At 43.1% G+C, this 22,607-nt stretch overlaps 2 protein-coding genes across 5 annotated transcripts in view; one reads left to right on the top strand and one right to left on the bottom strand.

Annotated features, from left to right (window-relative positions):
* The window catches only part of SHLD1 (shieldin complex subunit 1), a 55,075-nt gene extending 51,604 nt beyond the window's left edge, over positions 1-3,471 (bottom strand). The window contains exons 1-3 of the mRNA XM_066177693.1: positions 3,282-3,471; positions 2,879-2,963; positions 2,364-2,504 (exon numbers count right to left, since the gene is read on the bottom strand). The gene's annotated coding sequence lies outside the window, so the exon portion shown is untranslated. The remainder of the gene's footprint in view (positions 1-2,363; positions 2,505-2,878; positions 2,964-3,281) is intronic.
* Positions 3,472-3,681: 210 nt separating this feature from the next.
* GPCPD1 (glycerophosphocholine phosphodiesterase 1) overlaps positions 3,682-22,607 on the top strand; it is a 40,485-nt gene continuing 21,559 nt past the window's right edge. For 3 of the 4 annotated variants that reach the window (XM_066177677.1, XM_066177680.1, XM_066177679.1), the window contains exons 1-5: positions 3,682-3,781; positions 11,287-11,372; positions 14,521-14,605; positions 15,485-15,578; positions 21,645-21,720. In XM_066177677.1, coding sequence (XP_066033774.1) covers positions 11,324-11,372; positions 14,521-14,605; positions 15,485-15,578; positions 21,645-21,720 — 304 coding nt within the window. In that variant the 5' untranslated portion in view covers positions 3,682-3,781; positions 11,287-11,323. Of the gene's footprint in view, positions 3,782-4,949; positions 5,026-11,286; positions 11,373-14,520; positions 14,606-15,484; positions 15,579-21,644; positions 21,721-22,607 lie in introns of those variants that run through there. The other variant, XM_066177678.1, reaches the window with a different exon arrangement.

The raw sequence follows: 22,607 nt of genomic DNA, 5'->3' as shown, positions 1-22,607 counted from the left end.
CCTTCCTGCTGTCATAGGAAGCTGTCTCTCCTTATCTTAAGGTGTTCCTCCCAGTTCTTGAGATAAGAAAAAAATAGAAATAAACAGAAGCATTATCTGTGTCATATTCCACAACTGCCCTTCGTTTTCTGACCCTTTTCACCGTCTCTTACACAGTGAAATGGGTACTGCTGGGAAAACTGGCATAGGAGTACCAATTCCAGAGGTAACAACGTGGAGATAGGAACACAAGAAGATTTTGTGCAAGAACACAAGAGAACAGCTGATAATTGGCAAGCAAACAGAGCTAGGAGGTCACAGAACACCAAATATACACTCACATTTACAAAAATAAAACAAGGCTATGTATATAACCTCAGTTTTATATTTATAGACAAAAAAACTCTGAGTATAGAACTTATTCTAGTTATATTAAAACCCTAAAGAGTTTCTCATTTGCAATTGACTTTGGCTAGTTTAAATGTGGTGCTGTGATTGTGCGGCACTTGAGTCCTTCAAGTGTTTCACAACCAAACAAACCCACCACCACCACATCCAACCAAACAAAAAAGCCTCAAAACCAAACAAAAACATTCACAAGACCAAACCTCCTCAATTACATGTTTCATTTCAGAAACTGTAAAGCAGCTCAGATCAAGAAGCAAATGCTGACACCCTCAAGACTAAATCATAGCAATCATCGAAATAATTTCAAATCAAAACTGAATGCCTGCAATATTCTATTGGCACTCGGGGTATTGTGTCTGGTTTTATTTTTTTTTAACTTTTTGTTGTAGCATTGTCTATCACCAATTTATGCCAAATTATACATAATAATTAACAGTGTTTGAAGTTGACTGAATTTTTGGCAGAAGGAAGTGAAACTCTTCTTTTTCCTGTTATAAATTTGATTATTGTTAATAGTAGCCATAAGAGGGTTTCATTTCATACTTATGATATTTTATAATTGTTACTCCATTACTTTATATTTAGTGATGTTAAATGCTCTCATCGCCCACCTTGCAAGGCTCTAGACAATGTGACAAAAGCATTAATTCTCACTGAAAAATGTCTTAACTTTCATTTCCACATAAAAATTGGGACTGGGAGGATAAGAGGGAGGGCAGAGTAAAACCTAAATTGGGGAGAAAAAAAACCCCTCTAAACAATCCATAAATCAATGTCCCAGCCATAGAATGGTTTTGGCTGTGAGCCCTTCCAGGGACATCCGCAGCTTCCCCCAGCATCCAGTGTCCTGCTAACCTCCAGGTAAAGAATTCCCTCCTGACATTTTGGCTAAATTTCCCCTCTTTCAGTGTCAAACCATTCTACCATCACAAAATGCCCTTGTAAAAACTGCCTCTCCAGCTGCCCTGGTAACCTCTTTAAGTTCCTATAATATAAAGTCCTATTTCCCATGGGGTTTTTTAAATTTTTTTTTTTTTTTTTTTTTTTTTCTCAAGACAGCAGATCATCAACCATAACTTTTCGGACAGACATTCTTGTTCAATTTATAGAACAAGAAGAGTTCTATAAACTGATCCACATGCTCTAATTACTGTAGTTTTATGGGCTTTTAAAGCTTGTCTGCTGCATCACGGCGAAGTCCGAGCTTATCTGACCCAACCATACTGGAGGAGCTCCTTAGGGAGGAAAAAATAAAGTGTGCTGGCAAGCTTAATTAAAAGTAGACTTTTCTTCATGTTAAGTCAGTCAACATAAAACAGTGTTTTCCATCCCACCCTTTTCCTACTTGCTCCACACTGATCTTTAATGAAATGACCACGTGAGTATTTCTTGAATCCATTTGGGGCCTAAATTGTAATTTTTAGCTCCAGTGAATTATGGAAAGAAATGCAATATTAGTTTGATAAATAAAGCCCCCCCCCCTTTTTTTTTTATTAACACCAGGGCTGAACGAGACCAAGTGTTACACTTCTAGTATTTAGCAAAAAAATTAATGGTACAATTTTATAATATGCCTGGCATGACATCAAATTCTTGAAAAGTTTAACACACCAAGCCATGTTTGAAAGTGTTCAATTCTACCCCTGATTCACAACAAATTCCTCGAACTAATAAATCTTAAAAACTGGAAAAATAACTGCCTTTCTAAATACTGCTTTCTCTAAGGTTTCTTTATCCTCTTTGTACACTCAGCAGTGAATGCACCTGGGAAAGTGAGGGCTCCTGATGCTTTCCTAAATACCAAGGGTGTGTACCTAGAACAGTTTACATCTGTATTTAACAAGGGAATCACTTCCCAACAAGCACTTTCCACCAACCCTCCCGCCTTCTTGCCCAGAGGAATTCCTCTTATCCTATTCACTGAAAATTGAGCTGCTTTCAGCTATAATTTCCTTTTACTCCATGCTTCCTCCTACCTTTCTCTCCTTGTTGCTTGCAACACAGAGACCTCAGCAGTTTAGATGCATTACACGCTTTTCTGATACGCAGCATCAGATATTAACGTTGATTTTCCTCACAAAACCCAGTGGAATGCCGCAAATGACTTATGAACGCAGCTGGATGTGCAGGGTGTGAATAAATGGAGAAGAATCCTCTGTTTAAATGGCAGGTTGAGGGACAACAACACGTTACAGCATTCCTGTAACAGCACTAACTCCCGACACAAAACAGGATAAATTGTTTCCCTGCACAGAGCGAGGTGAAATTATCACAGCGCCATTGCTCAGCTACAAAACAAAAACACAGAGGAAAACAGCTTCTCTTTATCTGCTAACGTGTTGTTGGGCGAGTTCCAGCGGGCCACCCTCATTATCATAAAATCAGGTCTCAGGAGGCCACGAGGTTGCAGCCCCAAATGCAGCAACAAAAAAGACTCCCGGGGGTCTTCACACAACATCTATCTTGAAACAAATGTGAATATCCCACTTACATTCTGCCTGCAGCTCCAAACCTCCAGCGTGGGCATTCCTGCTTTGGCTCGCCTCGGCCCCATCACCACAAAGATGCGTTTTTAGCTGTAGAGCAAACGACAGCCCTTCAGTTGGTGTGGCCGAGCATGGGGACAACCAGACACGGGCAGAGAAAGAGACGGAGGCTGCACAAGAGCTGGGGGTGTCCCTGGGAAGCCCAGGATGTGTCGGGAGCACGCTGGCTCCTGCCACCTCACATTTCAGTGGGTGACAAAGGCTAAAGCTTGAGGGCAGGGCTGGGACACCCACACCCACCTCAGGGAAGCACACACGGACAAATGGCCACCACCAAAACAAGTGAGGGCATAACCTATCCCCTTATACCACAAAAAAATCTATCGTGCCCTCGGGGCCATAACTTACAGCCAGCTTAAAGCCACAAGGAAGCAGAGCTCCCTATCCTTAGGGCAACCCTTAGACTCCCAGGCTGGGTACAGAGAGCACGGACTGAGGCGGGGTGACCTCAGAGTGTGAGGATGGCAGCAGAAGCCTAACTCGCCTCAGCAAAGCCACTACCGAGCCCTCACAAGCGCGACGCCCGACACCTCCCACCCATGTGGGACTGCGCTCCCTCCCTCAGCGCCGAGGCTTTTCAAGGGCTCCCGCCCTGCGCGCCCGGCCCTGATTGGCTGCGGCGGGACGGGGGGCGGGACCGGGGCCGCGGAGTGACGCGTCAGCCGGGCGGGTCACGTGGGCGCCGCCTCCCCGGTGCGCTCGGGGGCCGCTGGTTCCGGCCACGCCGCCCCTTCCCCCGCCTCTCCCCCGCGCTGTCAGCGGGCCCCGGGCCGGCGAAGAGGAGCCCGGGCAGCGCCGCTCGCAGCCCCGCACCAAGGGCTGGGCAGCCGGCTGCAGCGCTCGGCCAGGTCAGTGCACGCCGGCGACCGAGGGGGCGCGGGGCTAGCGGCAGTGCGTGTGGTGGCGGTGGCAGCAAGGGAGCGGTTGATGCGCGCTCCTGAGGAGGTGTTGGGGGCTGGAGGAGGTCGGGTCGCGCTGCGGTGTCGGCAGAGCGCTGGGGGAGCAGCGCCGCGCTCTCTGAGGAAAATACCGGGGCAGTGACGCGGGGATGCGCTCATGCTCGGCCCTGGGAGAGGCGGGTAGGGCAGAGCTCCCCCGCCGTGCGCAGGCGGCCGCAAGCCGCCCCCGAGCCCCTCGGAGCCCGCCGGCCCCCGCTCCCCGCACTGCTCCCCCGGCCCCGCCCCGGCCCCGCCGCTCTCGAGGAACGGGCGCCGCCCCCCGGCCCTTCCCGCGCTCCCATTGGCCGCGGCGGGGCGGCGGGCGAGGTCACGTGGCCGACGGGGGGCGGCTGGAACCGGTTGTAGCCGCTCCGCCCCCTCCCCACCCCCGTGAGGCGGCCCCGGGCGGCGGCGGCGGCAGGAGCGGCGGGGAGCCCGGGCTGCGCCCTCCGCAGCCCCGCACAGAGCCAGCCGCGGCCCCGAGCGCCGCTCCGCTCCGCTCCGCTCCGCTCCGCCAGGTCAGTCGCCGCCGCGCGTCGCGGTGGCGGAGGGCACGGTCGGCGCGGCTGAGCAGGGGCTATTCGAGCTCTGCGCTGCGGGAGCGGTGCCGCCTCCCCGCAGGACCGGGGGTCGGTGCGTTGTCTGAGGGGACGCGGTGGAGCAGCGCGTCGTCCGGGCACCGGCACGTCACCCGCGGGTTCCGTGAGAGGCAGGGAGAGCGCAGGGGGCGGCGGTGCCGTGCCGGGAGCGCTGCGGGCGCACCGCTCTCCCCGGGCCGGTCCGCAGCTGTCCCCCGGTGGGCTGCGGGGCCCGCGGCTCTGTTTGTTTACATCGCCGCCTCAAGCGCTGGCCCGGGGCGGTCCCGCGGCTGCCGCATTATGCAAGCGGCCGGGCCGGGGCGGGCCTGGGGACGTGGCTCCGGCTGCGGGCGGTGCTGTGCGGGGCAGCGGGGAAGCCTCGCTCCGTGCCCGGCCGGGCTGCCAGGGGCGCGGGGCTGGACGTGCCGGGCTCCGCCGGGCTCTGCCGGGCTCCGCCGGGCGTGGGGGTGTGCGCTGCGCTGTTCTTTGTCTCGGCTCTGCGCTGGAGGAGCACGGCGGTGATGCTGCCGGCTCGTGGGTTGATGTTATTGATCGCGTAGGCAGCTCTGGTTTAAGGTGAACTTTAAAAGTTAATCCGTTTGCCTGCGCCCTAACCAGCTTTCCATTTTTCTCTTTTTCCTTTTAAGTTATTAGCTTGTCTTGTTAAGCATTAGTGTTTTAATTTATCAGAGCGTGCGATGTTAGCCTTCGACGTATTTTAAATGTTGATGGTAGGGCGAAATAGTTGGTAAGTAGAATTGTTTTCATCGTATATATTTCTGTTCTAGCACTGCTTCCTATAAAATAACTGTATAAGATGTTGAAAAAATAGGAGAATGCTGTTGGGTCTTGAATAGGCACTGGTTGCCTAAGCTCCCACGTAATTAATCTTTCAGCAAAGCACGTAGCCCCTCTACAGGATGGATCCAGGCTTTGGAAACCCGTTTAAAAAGTGATTTGTTGAGAGCTGTGGAGGAGCATTGTATCTGTTTTTTGTCCAAGTCATTCCTAAGTGAGGAACGTTAGTGTGATCACAGGGAGCTAAATCACTCCCTGCCTGGGATCTTGTCAGCCATACGTTAATAACAAGCAGCATTTCAGAAAAGAGCAATGAGACTGCTCTGTTTTTACTCACAAACGTGCTCCAGCTGTTTCCTGTTCTTTGTCAAGAACTTTGCAAAACTGCTGAGGTGGAAGAGCCTGTCACGTGGACATGTATTTGCCAAATGCTGAAAACAATTAACTTTTACCTAAAACAAAGCAGATAAGTTGTGGGTGAGAGAAGGGTCTTGTGTTTGATTACCACGGCTGGGGAGCTAAATTGATACGGAAAATACAATCCTCAAGATATTAACGTGATGCAATTTCAGAGGCATCACTTTGGGCTCTGCTGCTTTCTAAATGTCAGCACAAGGCTGTTGGTAAAATTTCCAGCCTTTGGATCAGAGCAGGATGTCCAGATCCTCCGTGCAAGTTTGTTTGCTGTCCAGTATGAGCACTGCAATGCAGGAGGAGAGACCTGCTGACTTTCTGGTCGTCCTTGCTCCTGCAGTCAAGGTGCAGCAGTGGGGGGAAAGGAGGGGTCAAGGAAGAACCCTCTCGTTGTTTGGTTGAACATCAAGGAGTTGATGCTGTAATACCGTTTCTAAAATTAATTCTCCCCCAGGTATCAGAGGGAATGCCCTTACGAATATATCCTCTGACGCTGTTCTAAAACCCAGGTGTCGTCAACCGCTGTTACATAATTTCCTTGCATGTCTAATTTGTTGCATTGGATGTGTTCTGTAATACCTGATGCCTCCTTAGGAACCCACCACAAGCAGCAAAATCTGCAGATCACGCTCCAGGATTAACCAGATGTGACTCGTTCTCTTTGGAATATCAGAGCCGGTGCCTGGGGCTGGCACCTCTTTGTTCAGCACAGCAGCGGAGCTGATGCTGCGCGGTGGATTTTCTCTTGCTGTGTGTAGCTTTTAAGGAGGTACAGTCTGAGCACAGTGTAATCGGGGCTGTGCTCACATTCAGGGAGGCTGCAAGGGGTGCTCTGTGTCAGCCCCAGAGCTGCCAGTGTGTCCTCCCAGCTGGAAAACGGCTTGGCTGGGACTGTGGCACCTTTCCCCTGCTTCAGCCTGGAGCTGGACTCTCCTTGGTGTTCGTACATCTCACGAGTCTCTTAAGGTGGAAAACGTCAGCTCAAAATGACAAAAGTCAAAGCAAAAATCCTCCAGCCTTCTAGTCCTTGCCGATTTTATCTTTATATGCCAGAAATCGAGGGATATTTGGAAATAATTGGGCATGTTTGCTTTTTGGATTGTGCACCACGACCTGTGATGAAATGTGTGCTGGCGTTATGAAAGATCCTGTTTGTGCATGCACAGTGCTGGTGGGTTGACCTCGGCTGTTCTCCAGTTGCCCACCAGGCAGCTCTGTCCTCTCCTCAGGGGGAGAAAGGTGGAAAAAGCCTCAGGGGTCAAGGTAGAGGCAGTTAATTAAAGCAAAAAGGATTTCTGCAAGAAATGAGGGGAAACAGAAGATTTTAGTCTCTATTTAGGGAGGCAGAGCTTCAGGATGTGTAGGGGTTGCTGTGGAAGACAAATGTCTCAAATATCCAATACCCTTCTTTCTTTTAGCTTCTTTATTTCCTTTTTTATTATTATTATTTTAATCTGTCAATCTCTGAGCAGATGCCACCTGCTGAGGACTGTCCCTTTGGGTCCCCTGTCCTGGCTGTGTCTCCTCCCAGGCTGTTTCCCACCCTCAGCCTCCTGCTGATAGTGAGGAACGTTGGAGAGACAGCAGGGAAAACTCTGCTGTGTTATCCACACCTTTGTAGCTGCCAGCACAAAGCACAGCACTGTCAGGGCTGTTGTGGGGAAAATTAACTCCATCTCAGCCAGACCCAGGGCAATGGGCTTCGTTTTTCTGCAGCTAACTAAGCAAATTCAGTAATAGAGCAGGCAGAATGAGCCTCACACTGAAAATCAGGTGTTTGAAAGTACTGAAATGCATTTCAGGAATTTCCTGGCACCTGTGTACTCAGATGTCCCATTTTAGTTGTCTAATAACCTTTAAAAAATCCCTATAAAATTTATTAGCTTAAAAAAACCCCAAACCACCGTTAAAAAGATACTTTGTAAGCTGCATTTTTTCGCCTCATTGGAAAAAAATCTGTGCTGCGTATTATCCTGTCATTTTTAAACACAGTGTTACCCAAGTGAGTTTTGGGTTGATAGTTTTGCATCAGAATTTTTTACTATTAGTAAAAAAGACCTTTTTAACCTCTTTTTTTTTAGCTTTCTATCCATTTGTTAGATAGAGATTGGTGGCTTTTTGTGGGGAGAGAAGGAGAGAAATGTGACACTTTGCTGTCAGTCTGATACTTTTTGGCTTTCTCACCAGCACGTTGCCAAATTCTGATTATCCTTAATGGATGTGCTAAGTGTAATCAGCCGTTCTGCAGCCCTTACAGTCAACTCAGAGTTGATAAAATCAGCTTTTCATTCAGCTCTGTCAAGGTAGTTGCTTGAAGTGTTCCTTTCCTAATTTTGAAAGCTGTCCATGCAACAAAGTTCAAAGCCTTCAGGCTTGTGAATCTCCACAATTAAGAAAAATTCCCACTGTACTTCAAACCTGCCCTTGGCCCACTGAAATCAGAGCCTCAAAACCTGTTGAAGTTTTATATTAAAAATATCAGTTGTATTAAATCGAGAGCAGGTAAGCCAGCTTTCATGGCTGCTGTGAATTTTTATGGCTCTGGAATTTGTTCAGTGTTTGTCAGATCGGCTGTTGTATCCCAGGATTGCCCCAGATTACCTTCTGTGTGTTTAGCTAATCCTGAAAAAACATACACGATACGGTACAGCGAGCAGCCAGCACCTCTGAAATCATATTGGAAAGGTCAGGGGAGTAAAGGGCAGGGCAGAATAATCCACTAAAGCTGAAAGGTTTTGATCTATCACCAGATCTGTAAGCCGCAAGGCTCCAGTGAACTTCAAGATTTGAATTAATAAATTAAGTCTCTGTCCTGGTATATTTTTAACTGCAGCCAAAAAATATTTTGGTCTTCCCCATCCACCATGACCTTTACTGCCTCATTTTAGAGGAAATCTGTGATACTTCGTGACATTTTAATAGCTGATTGGGTCACGTCATCTTTGCTTTCTTACCTGCTTTTTCTAGAAGTTCTCTTTTAGAATCAGGGAGGGGAGAGTTGGGATTTCCTGTTCTTTTCTTCCTATTAATGTTTCGTGTCAGGTTGGGGTTTTTTGGTGGGTTTTTTTTTGTTGTTGTTGTTGTTTTGATTCGGTTTTTTGTTTGTGTGTGTGTGTGTGTGTTTTAGTTTGGTTTGGTTTTTATTAATATTTGCTGATCAGGAAGTGTTCATCGTTGTAATTTATTTCCATTCCCCATAGTAGTAATGACATGACCCCTCTGAGCTGAGGATTCTTTGCATCCTCCTAAAAATCCATCATGCCAGGAGCGGGGAGGAAAAGGAGATTTTGCTAATTCTCTGCCAACTTCTTTGCTTGAGCAGTGCTGAAAACCTGAAGGAAGGAACATCCCATTTCCAAGAAGCCTGACACTTAGAGGTCAGAGGATTTGATTGTTAAAACTTGCCATTCCCCTTTGGGAATTAAGTTATTACCTCTTTTCAGGAACCATCAGTAACTAGACAGCTTAAACTTTCTTTTTTCCTCCTCCTGAAATAAAATGTTTTTGTATCATGTCTTGAAAGCACAGGCTGCTTTTATAAGTGCATTATAATATACCACATAGGCTAGACGCCTTAACAAAAAGCAGACCTGATTTTTCCTCACTGTCTGTTTGCATTCAGTGCTCTGCTAGAAAAGGTATTTTTTCAGACTGAGAGGTGGTACTTTGACCCTAAATATCAGTGCAATACCTGTACCTGCAGTTCTGCTAGAAAAAAATCACACTCTTGCTTGGTGGAGTGGAATTTTTCTTTTCTTCATGTACATCCTTTGGGTAGGTTTTTGAGATAAAATGCATTTTAGGGTAGAATTTCGGCTATTTTGCATAGTCAGTTGATCAAAATCTCCTTACAACTGGCTACTGCTACATAGAAAAGTGAAATTATTTTACTAGGCAGTTTAGAAAAGTCCCCACCTGTCTTGCAAGTAGGAACATAGAATTTTTACAAAGTTGGCTAAAAGCCTTATTTGAGAGGATTTTGGATGATTCTCAGTTGGGGAATTAGCTGATTTGCAGCAGGACTTTTGGTGAAGTTTAAATTTGAGTCGTTGCATTGGCTTTGGAAACAGCTTGGGTTTTTTGTTTGTGTTTCCTTGGGGTTTTTTGTTTGTTTGTTTGTTGTTTTCTGGTTTTTTGTTTTGGTTTGGGGTTTGGAGGGTTTTTTTTGTTTGTTTTTGCAAGCACTGAAAGGTGCTGTGCTTCCCTGTCTATAAATAACTGCTAAAAACAAGTGTTAGAATGTGTCACTTAACACACACACAGTGACTGATGACACACACATGAGAAAGTTCCTAAAGGCCGTGCCCTGCGTGGAATTCCTGTTTATCGGCTGGGCTTATTTCTAGCTTCAGTAGTTCTGGGCTTTCATCATTTGCGGAATGATAAAATTTGTGAAATATAAATGTAGAATTGGAATATATGGCCAGAAACCTTTATGGTTCTGCTATTTTTTTTTTTTTTACTCTCATTTTAGTACTGAAAAGCCATCTTCCTGGACACAGAGAGGGAAAAGAAGGCAGGAGAAAAAGGAATGTAAAGTAAATGCAGCTGTAGTTACAATAGGAATAGAGGAGGAGAGTCATAATTGAGAGAAGATCCAGAAGAAACAGTTCTGAGAGTTCAATACCTGCAGTTACATTCTAAGTGCCCACAAGGAATGAAGTTTGATGATGATGAGCTTCTTTTCCCCCTCCTGTTTGGTGTCTGGCTGTCTTTTGCTTTCAAGGCATGTTTTAACTGTCCTGTGCCCTTTGAGGGCAAGGATTTCCCTTATGAAAATCAGCAAATTTTTCTTCAGTGTTGTCAGTTCTTCCTGATGTAGTTATTAAAGGATTGCTGAGCAAGGTTGTGCTGAAATAAAGTGCTATTTGTCCTCTTCAAAAAGAGCAATAGTAACATTCGACCTCCTTGGTAAAAAAAAAAAAAAAAAAGAAGAAAAAAGCTCCCCACAGCAGTGTAAAGACCTGGATTAATTGAAACCATTTATTCTGCATATAATTAGTGTAATTGTTTTGTAGCCCATGTCCAGATGGATACACTTGGGTGGTGACAGTTTAACAACATCCAGGACGTGATACACCAACGGGGTTTCTGCTGTAAAGTAGGGGAGCAGAGCCTGCAGGGGTGGACGGGTGACAGCAGAGAGCTGTCACCTATCGTGGGTTATTCCCCTTTCCTTCAAGGTGATTGTGCTCCTCTGGGAAAATTTCCTTGTGCTTTGTCTAAGATGCTGAGGAACAGCACAGATGAGACAGGAGTTACTGTTTGCCAAGGGTCGTAATCCTAAATCTGTTAAAACCTTCCAAGGGCCGCCTTGGAAACAAAATTAAGAGTTTTGAAAAGATCTCAGCTGACGACTGATAAATGCTGCAGGATACTGACACTTGTATATGGTGTTTGATGAAGGAGTCTTTTTCTTGTGCCGGTGTTGCAGCTGGATGCTGTTTTCTGGCTCTACAGCTGCTTTTTAAAGAGCTTTTTACTTCTGCTGCTCCTTCAAACAGTGATATCACAAGTGCTTGCTGCCCTCTAAGGGGTGGGATTTCTGTTTTACTTAAAACAGCAACAAATGTAGGGATTGTTCCTCTAATTAGTATCTTTTTTTTTTTTTTTCTCCCACTACAGGAGATTTCAACTATCCCAAGACAAAAGTTTTGCAGAAATGACCTCTTGTCAAGTCACTTTTAATGTCAGAGGATTATCAGCACCAGGTACTCAAATCATTCTTTCTGCTTTTTGTGTGGTTGGTGTAGGGGAAAACTTTAATAGAGTGTTCAAAGGCTGTCTTGTTTGTTTTCCTCAGAGATAAAAGAACGTGTCAGCTTAAGTATAAACAGGATAAATCATTGTAAAATACATTAAGACATTTCACCTATGAATTTGAAAGTGAGAGTTGGGAAATAAATTTTACCTTCTTCTCCAAACAAAAATTTCATGATGTGCTAAAGATTTTGATGCTGACAGAAATGGTTTAAAAATCTTCTCTCTGCAGTGTCTTTTCATTCCCTGGAAACAAGCATTTGTGTTTTGATCCATGATATTATTTAGGTGTGTTTGTTCTGTTTTTTATTATCTTTGCATCCCTGTTTAAAGTTTTGACAACATGTGATCTCCATCAGACGTTAGAGACAGAAAGAATATGCGGCTTAATTCAGCATTCTGTCTATGCAGGGAAAAAAAAAAGTGTAAAATAGCTTCTGTAATCCAAATGAGGAGCACAGGGTACCACATCAGGTAGAACATGACGATCTGGTGTTGGTAAATTGAGTGTATTGCATTGGCCTTCATCTTCAGGAGTTGTGGTTTAACCCCAGCTGGTGACTGAGGTCCCCAAAACTGCTCCCAGCCCTGTTCCTTCCCAGTTTTTGCCCCTCTGTGGTGGGGAGAGGACAGAAAAAGCCTTGGTGCTGTGAGCACTGCCAGAAGGAACTGAAATACCCCTCTGTTATCAGCACTGCTCCCAGCACAAATTCAAAACACAGCCCCCTGCTAGCTGTTGTGAGGAAAATTAACTCTACCCCAGCCAGAAACCAGCACAGAAGTTACACCCAAAAAAAGGAATTGATGGTTGCCTGATAGAAGCAGATGAATGTGGGTGCAGATTGGCAAAATTCCTGTGCCAGGCCAGTGCCAGATGGCAGAAATGTTTCCTGTAGTTGGTGAGGGAAGAAAATGATCAAAACATTTGACAGGTTTTGACATCTGCCCCGTGTTAGACCTCTCCTGTGTTTCCCCCTGGCGAGCTGGCATTTGGGGACTGAAAACTGATCCTCAAATGTCAGCATAAAGCTGTTAGTAAGGAGGAGAGTATTTTGTGGCATTCTGGAGAGAATGTTAGAATTTTTAAAGTGAATCTACCTTATCTCCAGCCTGGTGTAGCTATACCATGGAGTACTGCAAGCTGTGCTCTCTTTGTGCTGCTTCCACTGTTGTTTCCACAGCTGTGGTGGCACTGGCACCAGCAAAGCTGACTTTGGATGTATAACTTCTTCTTGTGCTAATAATATCTGCAGTGAAAAGGAGGATTAGTGAGAGCCAGATCCTGCCCCAGTGGCTGTTCACAGAGAATGGTCTGGAGATACTTACAGCATAAGTAGGTGACACAAAAGGGCGCTTCTCCTTATGACAATATTGATACTGCTGGGTTTTGTGTTATTCTTGTTGGATCATGAGGCTGTTGCAAGCTTTCACTGGGGCAGGAGGCTTGGATTAACCTTTTTTGGAGCGAAGGAGCTCTGCCAGGAGCAGCCTTGAATGAATTCCATGACCAGGAGAGGGGAGAAGCTGAGGACCCTGAGCTGGAAACACAAACCCATCCCAAACCCCACAGTGTTCAGAATTGCCCGTGGGAAGGCAGTTTGTCTTCCATTTCACTTTGAAATTCCTGGGGCAATTGAGGCAGTGTTTTACGAACCCTATTTCAGCTTCAGGGCAGTTAAAGGGAGTTTAGGGGTAGCTGCACATCCTATTCAAGCATTGCCTTTTGTGTGTGGTGCCTTACTGAGTGAGAGGTGGTCACTGGTTGGTTTAAAATGGGAGCCCAGAGAGCTCTTCCTGCTGGCACCTACTAAGAGGAGTATAATTAAATGGCCCTTCAAAGTATGTGCACGGGATGTTCAAAGAATTTTTAGCTTCTTTTTAATATCTCCACTCAGAAATTCTACCTGTGTGGTGTTCAGGTGGTCTTCCCTCCCTGCTTTATCTCCTCCCTGCAAAAAACAAATCATCACGTGCCTCAGGATAGGGTGGAAGAGGGAAAGCATCTGACACGGACAATTGCATACCAGATATAACATAATGCAGATTTTTGTCTGCATCTGTGTGCTTATAGCCAGCGTCCAGAAAGCTCAGGCTTCTTTTTGTTTAATAAATTGTAGGAAAAGATTTTTTTATTTAAATGGGCTTGGAAGTGTCATCTGTGACACGTGCCTTAGGAAAAGGTCGTGTGCGCATGCTGCATACAGCTTGTCCACTGGTATCTTGGGATTATTGTGTAATAATCCCACACTACTCACTTAAAGAACAGAATATAAGTCAGAGATGCTTGTGTCTTTCTTTTGTGGTGCTTAACTGTACCCTAAGACTCCATATTTTCTCATTCAGCTTTTAATTATGTCTAAAAGTCTTGTTGAAACCCTGTAACAGCAAAATACGAATTTGTTCAGTCCATTAGTATTTATCATTATTGTTCTTACAGTCTGATACATACAGGTTTTATGTTAAAAAAAAAAAAATAGATAAATTGCAATGGGATATCCCCAAATGAAATAGACTGTTGTGACCTTTTGGGTTCTGCATGTATGTGGGCATTAAGATAAATGTGACAATTTCATGTTATGTTTTGGTGTCCAGTAAAAACTGAAAGCGTAGCAGCAAAATTAACTTTTATTTCTCTTGGGAATCGAATCAATTGGGTGTGTTGCCTTGGGAATCATGCTAGCAACCTCCTGTTTGTCTGTGCTTTCTAAATTGTTGGTATGAATTGGGGGGAATATGGACGTACATTAAAAAATACAGAGTATCTAGGAAATAACCATTTTACTGTGAATATTTCCCTGCTACAGTCCCAGAGGTCTTTTGAACACTGTTCCTTAAGGATGGTTTGAAAGCCAACCCTTTTAAGGGCTGGGGTTGTCAGTAGTCCCTCCCTCAGGTCTTTGGGATGGTAAAGAAAATGCGCTTGGAGTTTTGGGTGGTGTAAGATTCCTTTCTGGACAGGAGGGATTTTAGATGAGTGATTCTGGTGTGTGTATTTAAATTACTTGGAAGTTTGACTGTGGCTGCACTTTTGAATGCCATCTAGCCTGGAGTAATGATGATTGTGGGTTGTTTTTTTTTTTTTCTGTTTGGATTTTTTAGGAGAGGTTTTTGCAATATGTGGGAGCTGCAGTGCTTTGGGAAATTGGAATCCCCAGCTGGCGGTGGTCCTGCAGACTGAGGAGATGTAAGTTAATGGGGATTTTTGGTTTTCTTTGGGGGATATGGGTTTTTTTCCTTCTTTTAAATTTTTTTAATTGTCCCATTAGGAGTTCTGGAGCAAGAAATTTATTCTGACTTTGAGGCTGTAAACTCTTGAGCTGCACGTGCTGTTAGTAGAACTCCAGAATTTCTTGTGTTGCCCTTGAGCACTTTGAATGCTTAGGAATATGTTTAAGGAAACATGAAACTTGGGTGTGCCTTCCTAGTTACAGATGATGCTTCTTGCTCTTGTGGCTGACATTTCAGTAGTTTAGCTGTAGATATTTGGAGTAAGAAACTGCTTTGGGGCAATTCTCAGTCCCGTGGCAGGTTATAGGAGATGCGTAGGATAAAAAGAAAGAAAAGACTATGAGTAAATTATTATTGTGCTGGAAAGTGATGGGGAGGAGATTATTTAAACTGAGAGCTGCATTAAAATTCTTAAGGGGAGGAGATGTGTGTATAAGCATGAGTGGACATAAAAAAAAGTTTAAATGCAGTGGAATAATTCAGTATTTCCTTAAAATGGTGCCAGCTTATGGCAGCTCTGTGATGCAGGAGACCAGGCTGTGTTTGTAATTCTGTCAGTGCCTTGCTGTGTGCTCTTGGATGAGTCTGTGAATCACTTCACCACGTTTCCCCCATCTGTTCAATGGGAGGAGAATTCTTGCTCTGTCCATCAAAAAGTTCCGTTTCGGTTCTGTACATCTCTGTTTGGCTGAGGTACTCTGTAACAACTTCCCTTGCAACAACACACTAGACTGTGTTTTAGAATATTATTTAGACATGTGTCTGAGGTGCCTGTTAGGCTGTATTTTGAAGCTATTGGTTTTTTTGGTTGGTTGTTTTTCTTTTTTCTTTACAGTCTGTGTGAGAAAATATGGCAAGCTACTGTAGAGCTTCCTAGAGGAGTTCCTGTTCAATATCGGTATTTTAAAGGATACTTTCTAGAACCTAAGGTATGTACAACCTTTTCTACTCTTCAGTTGGCTCATCCCTATATAAAATTCTCATACTTGAAATTAAAAAAAAAGGATTTCCTGAGGTTTTTTTAGGACTAAGTCTTGAATTGCAACACGTGAAACATTGAAACGTTTGTGGAAATACTCACAGTTCACCTCTGGAAATACATGACCATATGCTAGTAACTTTAATTATATCCTCTTCTTTTATTTATTGTTTTTTTAACCAGTGTTAATATTCTAAAGATTTCAGTGGTCAATTATTATAAAGCTGTAATAATATGGTGAAGTTCTCCTAGTTAGAATTGAATATGGGCTTGGGCAGGGCTTGGATCTCAGGTGATCCGTGGAAGGGATGCAATAGTGTGTGATCTCTCTAGTGATAGTGGGAGAAAAATGGTTAGTGTAGGAGGTGCATTAAATTTTTGAAAGTTTTTGAAATCACTGCCAATTTGGTTTTGTGAAGCATGAGAAGAATTAACCAGATTTTGTGCTGCATAATTAACCAAAGTTAATCTCTCTTAAGTGAAAAGGTGAGACAAGGGATGAAGCATCCCACTGTTTTCTGTATGTTTGTATATAGGTATTTGCACAAACTGGAGGGAAAAACCCTCCAACTTGAAGTTCCATAAGTTAGAGTTTAATGTATGTGGCAGTGTACAGGTTTGTAAACACTGCACGAGGGCAGATGGGATGAGGCTGCATCCAGGAAAAAGCTGGGCTAAGTTGGGAAAATAAAGCAGCTACTCTTGAACTGTTTTTTTTTTGTAATAACCTTAAGAAATTTAATGCTGCCTTTGCTGTCTTTCTTATTCTATTAATATCCTGTAGCTATTCACCCTGGGCTTTAGTTCCTCATTGAAACTGGGATTATGAAGGCTGTAGCTAAATGTGCAAAGGAGTTACAGAATCATCTCATCAGTATCTTTTAAAAAATTTCATATTACTGTCAAGAGCATGTAAGTTTTTTGTCAGCCTTTTTTTTCACTAAAAAAACCCACATTTGATGGAGGTATCATTTCAGTGAAGAACACTAATTTCAAATGAATCACGGTTCTGGTTTTTTCATTACAGCATGTGGAAATAGTCCAGTCAGAAACTGATATTTAAATCGGTACTCTGAGGGGAAAAAAAGGGAAGGCCAATAATAGATTTCTTTTGCTGGGGTCAAACTGAGGCCAAAAGCTGATTAATTCTTGCAGCTCTGATGGGACTCTTACATTTTCTAATGCAAAAAATAAAAACATTGCTTTTTTTTACAAATGCCCCTAAGTTTAAATGTAAGCAATATCACTCTTGAAAAAGCAGAGTTTAGTGAGCAGAGGCTGAGCCCTAGACAGCAGACAAATCAATTTCTGTTTTACCTTTTGCAAAAGTTTACCCTGTGTGTTGGTGAGTGTGTTTCTTTGAGTAGGTGCTCTGTATCGTGCACACTGTGATGCAGAGTCTGCCAAGGTAAGTATGAATTTTATGCAATAAAGAGCAGGGGAAAAGGAAGCCACCCTACAAAACAAAGTCTGGGAATTCCTGGGTTTGCAGGGTTGTCAGCTTAGTGGTGTCTGGCTTGTACCTGTTAAATGCCCAGGATTTTATTTCTTAGAAAATGAAGAAAAGAAATCTGGGTACAATCTTTTCTTCCTCTTTTTGTAAACCTCTTGAAGAACAATGAAAAAGTAACAGGAATAACGTATACTGCAAGCGAGACAGTACATGGGGAGCTTTAGCATTAAGGAAAAGATAATTTTAAGTTAAATTCCTCTGCATATTTTTATTTCAGAATTCTTTTTTTCATCAGGCATTGCTTGTGATAAATCTCCTAAATTTGACAAGCTGCCAATATATGACCTCTGACACTTAATTTTTTATATAGTAAACTAACAGTGTAATCCTAACTATATGTTCAAGTCTGAGTGTATGAATTTGACCTCACATGATTAGTAAATCCTGCAGATGACAGATCCAGCTGAAGTTAGTGTTCCCTTCTGTGAAGAGGCTTGAATTGGACATGGTGGCAAAGATGGGGTGATACACATTTACACGTGTAAGAGAAGTGGTAATTCCTAGATTACCCATCGTAGTGCTACAGGCTAGAAGTGAAAATAGAATAATTGAGATTTTATTTAAAAAAAAAAGAAGTTAAGTCCTTTTCTCCCTTTGAGAAGATCATAATTTGATCTTTAAATTCTTTTACATGAAGGGAAGGTATGATGTAATGGAAAGTCTTGTTTGTAATGAAGCATATTTGTGCTAACATAACTGTGGTTATGGAAACAGAGCGGTGTTTCGAAAAAATACTCAATATATTGAAATTCACAGAACTTTTGCATGAATGCAAATATTTATACAAAGAACATTTTACTGTAAAATTGGTGTCAGGTCTTGGCTCCTGCATATCCAGAGATTTTACTGTGTTGCAAACATTTGGACCTTAAGCATTCAAAAAGAAAAATAAATACACACAGTCGGATGAAATAAGACACAAGCTTGAGGTCGTTCTTTCCTTGGTCATAGTCTGGTAGCAGTGAGCTCCCTGTGAGGTTTTCCTGGGTTTTATTCTACACTCACTTTCTGGTTGTGGCAGCTTATGAGGGGGATCCCTTGGCTGGGATTTGTCTTCTGTATATCTTAGATTTTAGAAGAATGATTTTATGTGCATTGTTTGCACGATGCATATTTGAAAACCTCAGGAAGGAACACACACCTTATTCTGTTCAGCTGTTCTGTATTTACTTCTAAAATTGTAAATTATCATACAAGTTCAGGGTTATTTCAAGGCAAGTGTGAAATAACTTAGCTATCTGCATGTGGCAGGACTTTAAAAACTGGATTGGAAGACCTTTTTCACACTTTCTGAGGTTTCAAATGAGAGTTAAATTTACTTTTTTAAAATGCAAGTCAATAAATCCGTGTAGTGCCTGGACTATAGTCACTAATAAAGGTGAAACTTAGACCTAGACTCAGTAATTAAAGCTTTTTGTAGATTAAGAACCCATGATTATGGTGATAGTAACGAAGGCATTATCATCTGCTGAGATGGCAGATTGTGTGTGAAACTGTTACTGGAAATTCTAGAGCTGTAAAATCTCTCCTGAGCTCAGCATTTCCTGCCAGGTGACTTCTATGTGCTGCTGCCTTGCAAGTTGGATGTGATGGCTGAGTTGCTTTAATTATTCAGTTTAGTGCTTAATTATTGTCTTCTACATGGCACAGAAATCCAGAGAGATTTTGGTCAGAAACGCAGCTTTAGCAATTAAGTCTAATTTAGCTGTTTCATATTATTGAAGTGGATTATTACTCTTGAAAGATAGTTTTAATTAGTGAAGTGCACTTGGATAAATGTGTTGGTGTGGCGTTTTTAAGATTTGGGGTTGGGTTTTTCCCCACCCTCTAATGCCTACTCTCTTGTGTTGCCTTCAAGCAGGAACCTTGTAACGGATCTCCTAAATTACCATTTAAAGATGCACAGAGGTGTTTTCATTATTTAATTGTGCCGGGTACCCAAGGCACTTGATGCAGATGGTGCAGCTGCTTTAACCTCTGAACCATTCTGCTGGACAGGCATTTGACCCTTCATTCCAAAAGTGTCTAATGACTGCTGGGGAGGGAGGCCCCAGCTCCTCTTCATGGAAAAGGACTGGATTTTTAAAGAAAGTTCTTTAATGCCCTTTAAAAGCTTTCAGATTGCATTAGATGTTCAGCTAATCAATATCCAGCGAGGCGATGTTTGTGTTGGCTTTTGAAACAAATCAAAGTGTCTGTGTTAGTGGAAAAGGATGCCACTTACCTCAGTGTACTGCCCATGAGATGCTTGATGTGACTTTTGAATAGGTGCCCTTTTAAGACTCTCCTTTTGGGCAGCATTACCATATTATTGATATTGATGACACATCCTTTAGTTCTGCCGCTCAGCTGGGCTGCTCTTCAGATGTGGTCAGTACATGCCACTGAAATGGCATTCCTATTTTGACCTCAATGGCTTCTGTTGCGTGTAATGAAAACGTTTTTTAAGTGCAGGGATGGAGAGGGTTCTTAGTGATGTCTGTGCCTGTTCTCTAATCGATTGCCCTTTTTTTCCAGGTAGCTTTGCTTGGCTCTTCTTAGTATGGAAAGTGTTGAGGGTTCCTGGGATTAAATGCACAATCAGTCCGTTGTATTCCCTTCAGGAGAGGAAATGGTGCTAAGTGTATCCAGCATGGTGTCCTTTATTGTTGGGATAATGTTATTCAAATTCATTCGTCACGTTGGAACCTAAATTTAGAATGGGCAGTTACAGCGGTGTGAGAAATAAATTGGTGTTTCCTTACAACGTGGGTGTTTACAAGGGAAAACCTTTGCTCACCTTCTGAAGGAAACAGCTTCATCCGTGTTAGGGAGATTTGCGTTGCCCAGGTTCACAAAGTAAAGCCGTGTTGGTGGGACCTGCTGTCGGAGGTGTTGCATGCCTGCATGGTGGGAGTCAGTGGCAGCAGCCTCCCTGCTGACAGATGTGGTTTGCAGCTTTAGAAACTCTCATTGTGACAGGCAAACGCCACTGTGCTGTGAAAGAAGGGGAAAGAAACTTCTCATTATTTCCTTCCCCAGAAATCCTAACTGTGGTCATTGTGGCAGCAGTGAGAAGCTGGGAACTAAAACTGCCCCGTAACAGGAATAAACTGAAAGCAACCACATAATTTTATTTATCTTTTACATGCATTCTGTCTTTAAAACATAACTAAGCATATGTGTTTTATTCTGACTTGACCTTGAAGTGTGGATGCCTCTGAGCTCTTCAGGAACGTTGCTTTATCTGAAACTCACAGAGCAAACCCGTCCTGCTGAGCATTGCTGAATGTTTGGTGTTTGCTGTTAGCTCACCCAAGGGCATGGGAGATTAAATGTGGTCAGTGTGTGTCAAGAAATCCCATCTGCATGTACAGAGTTTCTTGGGTGAGCTGTAATGGAACAAAGCAGTCCTGAGTAATTACACTGCCGAGTTTGAAGCTTGTCTGGATGTCCCTGTGGGTCTGGAATCTGTTTAAACAAGAACCTGAATCAAGGGATGAGCTGGCCTTGGAGTTTCCATGTCTTGGGCAATAGTAGCAAATTTTGGGGGGAAAAGAGAGTTACTTAGGCCCCAAAACATCAAAATGACAAATTGCAGCTGTTTGACATCTGATAGTAACAACTGTGCCATGCTAGGGGAGACTTCTCAGGGTGACTGAACTGGGAATCAGGCATGTTCTCTCTGCAGTTAAGTTGTGGTTACCTAAAAGCCTTTACCTACAAAGCTATTTCGGACTTAAATTGTTCTGAAAGAAGGGATTGTGTTACTGTTCTGGTTATTTGAGTCTTGACTATTTTTGTCAACAAATGTATTCTTTTGGTGGACAGTATTTCTTTTTTAATGAAAGAATCTCATTTACCCTGCTCCAACTGGAATAGACTGCAGGCCCTTCATTGCTGGCTGGTTCGATCACATAATTATTTGTGTTTCAATTAGCTGGTAAATAACGTGCTTTCCACTACCACAACTAAAATAGCTGTGTTTTATAGTCCTTGAATTTAGTAAGGCAAATTTTGAAGGAGAACCCACCCCTGCAACTGCTATGTGCATGAGTAGATGCTGAGTGCTGTTTGGAATTAAAGGTGTGGGGTTTGTTTTTCATAAACTGTATCTTGAGAACAAAGTGAACGCTCTTCATGAGTTCAGGATTTTTTTTTTGTGTGTGTGTGTGTCAGAAGGAAACTAAAGTAGTCCAGCAGAGTTATCTGTTAGCAGTATAGGTTTAATGATTCCATGTAACTTCTCTGCCATGTCAGACTGTCACAAGTTTTGTCATATGTATTCACAACACATCCAACAGAGTCATCAGCAGTTGCAGGGGTAAGAAGTCTCATCTGTTTTCTTTTCTTTCTCCTTCAGTCTCTCTCTCTCTGTTCCCCTCTCTTCCTTCTTCTCCTTCTCCTGTTACTTCCTTAAACCTCTTTTAAGTTTAGCTCACGACCATCCCAACCAGCTTCATGGGTTACAAAGCCAGCTCTAACGAAAGACATTATTGCAGACATTTAACTTTTAAATTACAGACTATCGATGGTCCCTGCGAAGTCATAGTTCACACGTGGGAGACTCATCTACAACCACGATCAATTACCCCTTTAGGTATGGGCATCAACTGCATCTGTTTGAGGCATATGCATAAGATTGCTGATATGCTGCACACTGGTTTAGAGGGATGGATAGCTGTAGCTTTAAAATATTTGAAATTTGTTAATGTGGGGGAGGTATAGACTTGTTCTTTGCACGACATGGGCCTTACTCTCAAAATATATATGTGTATATATATATATATAAGTGGCTTCAAAATGGAGTGGATGTGAAATTCTTTGCTGTCATCCTTAAGATTATGTGGGTTGGGTTTTTTTTTTTATTGATTTGGAATTGCAGTGATTTTCTGTAAGTTTAATTCTTTGAGACTAAGGATCCATATTATCTTTTTTAAAGAAAATGGGGGGGGGGAGGGAGGGTGTGAAGTCACTGCTGGTTTTATTTAAATGCCATTTAATTAGTAAAAATTTAAACCAAAAATGTTTCATTAGGCTTCTTTAAGTCAATGGATTAATGAAAATAGAAACATGAATGGACTTATTTACCCAGCAATTTTTGCTGAAGGAAAGGATGGCATGCAGACTTGCATATAAGTTACTAATGCTTTTCTGAAAGCCAGGGAAAAAGTCTGGGGTTTAAGAGAGACTGAAATAACCTTTGAATGAAGCTTGTAGCTTAGATCTCTTATGCTGCTATGGCATGTTTTATGCACTGTCTTTATCCAGCACATGAAAAATATTATTTTCTCCACACTTAGAAGTTCACATTTGTTAAGAGGCTTTCTAATTATTTGAAAAAAAAGTCTTTTAGAAAGAAGGTGTTATCAAAGACACTGCTTGTTAGTCATTAATAGTGCCATGATCACGTTCCGTTCTCCCTTTGCTTTTTTATTTTCTTTTTTTTTGAATTTCAGTTGAATTAGTAGTGTTTCCATTCCTGTT

Source organism: Chamaea fasciata, unplaced genomic scaffold (assembly GCF_029207755.1).
Source record: "Chamaea fasciata isolate MVZ Bird 193981 ecotype frontalis unplaced genomic scaffold, bChaFas1.0.hap1 SCAF_3, whole genome shotgun sequence".
NCBI classification, from domain to species: domain Eukaryota; kingdom Metazoa; phylum Chordata; class Aves; order Passeriformes; family Sylviidae; genus Chamaea; species Chamaea fasciata.
Note: the sequence above shows the minus strand (reverse complement) of the source record. Positions and strands in the feature narration are given on the sequence as shown.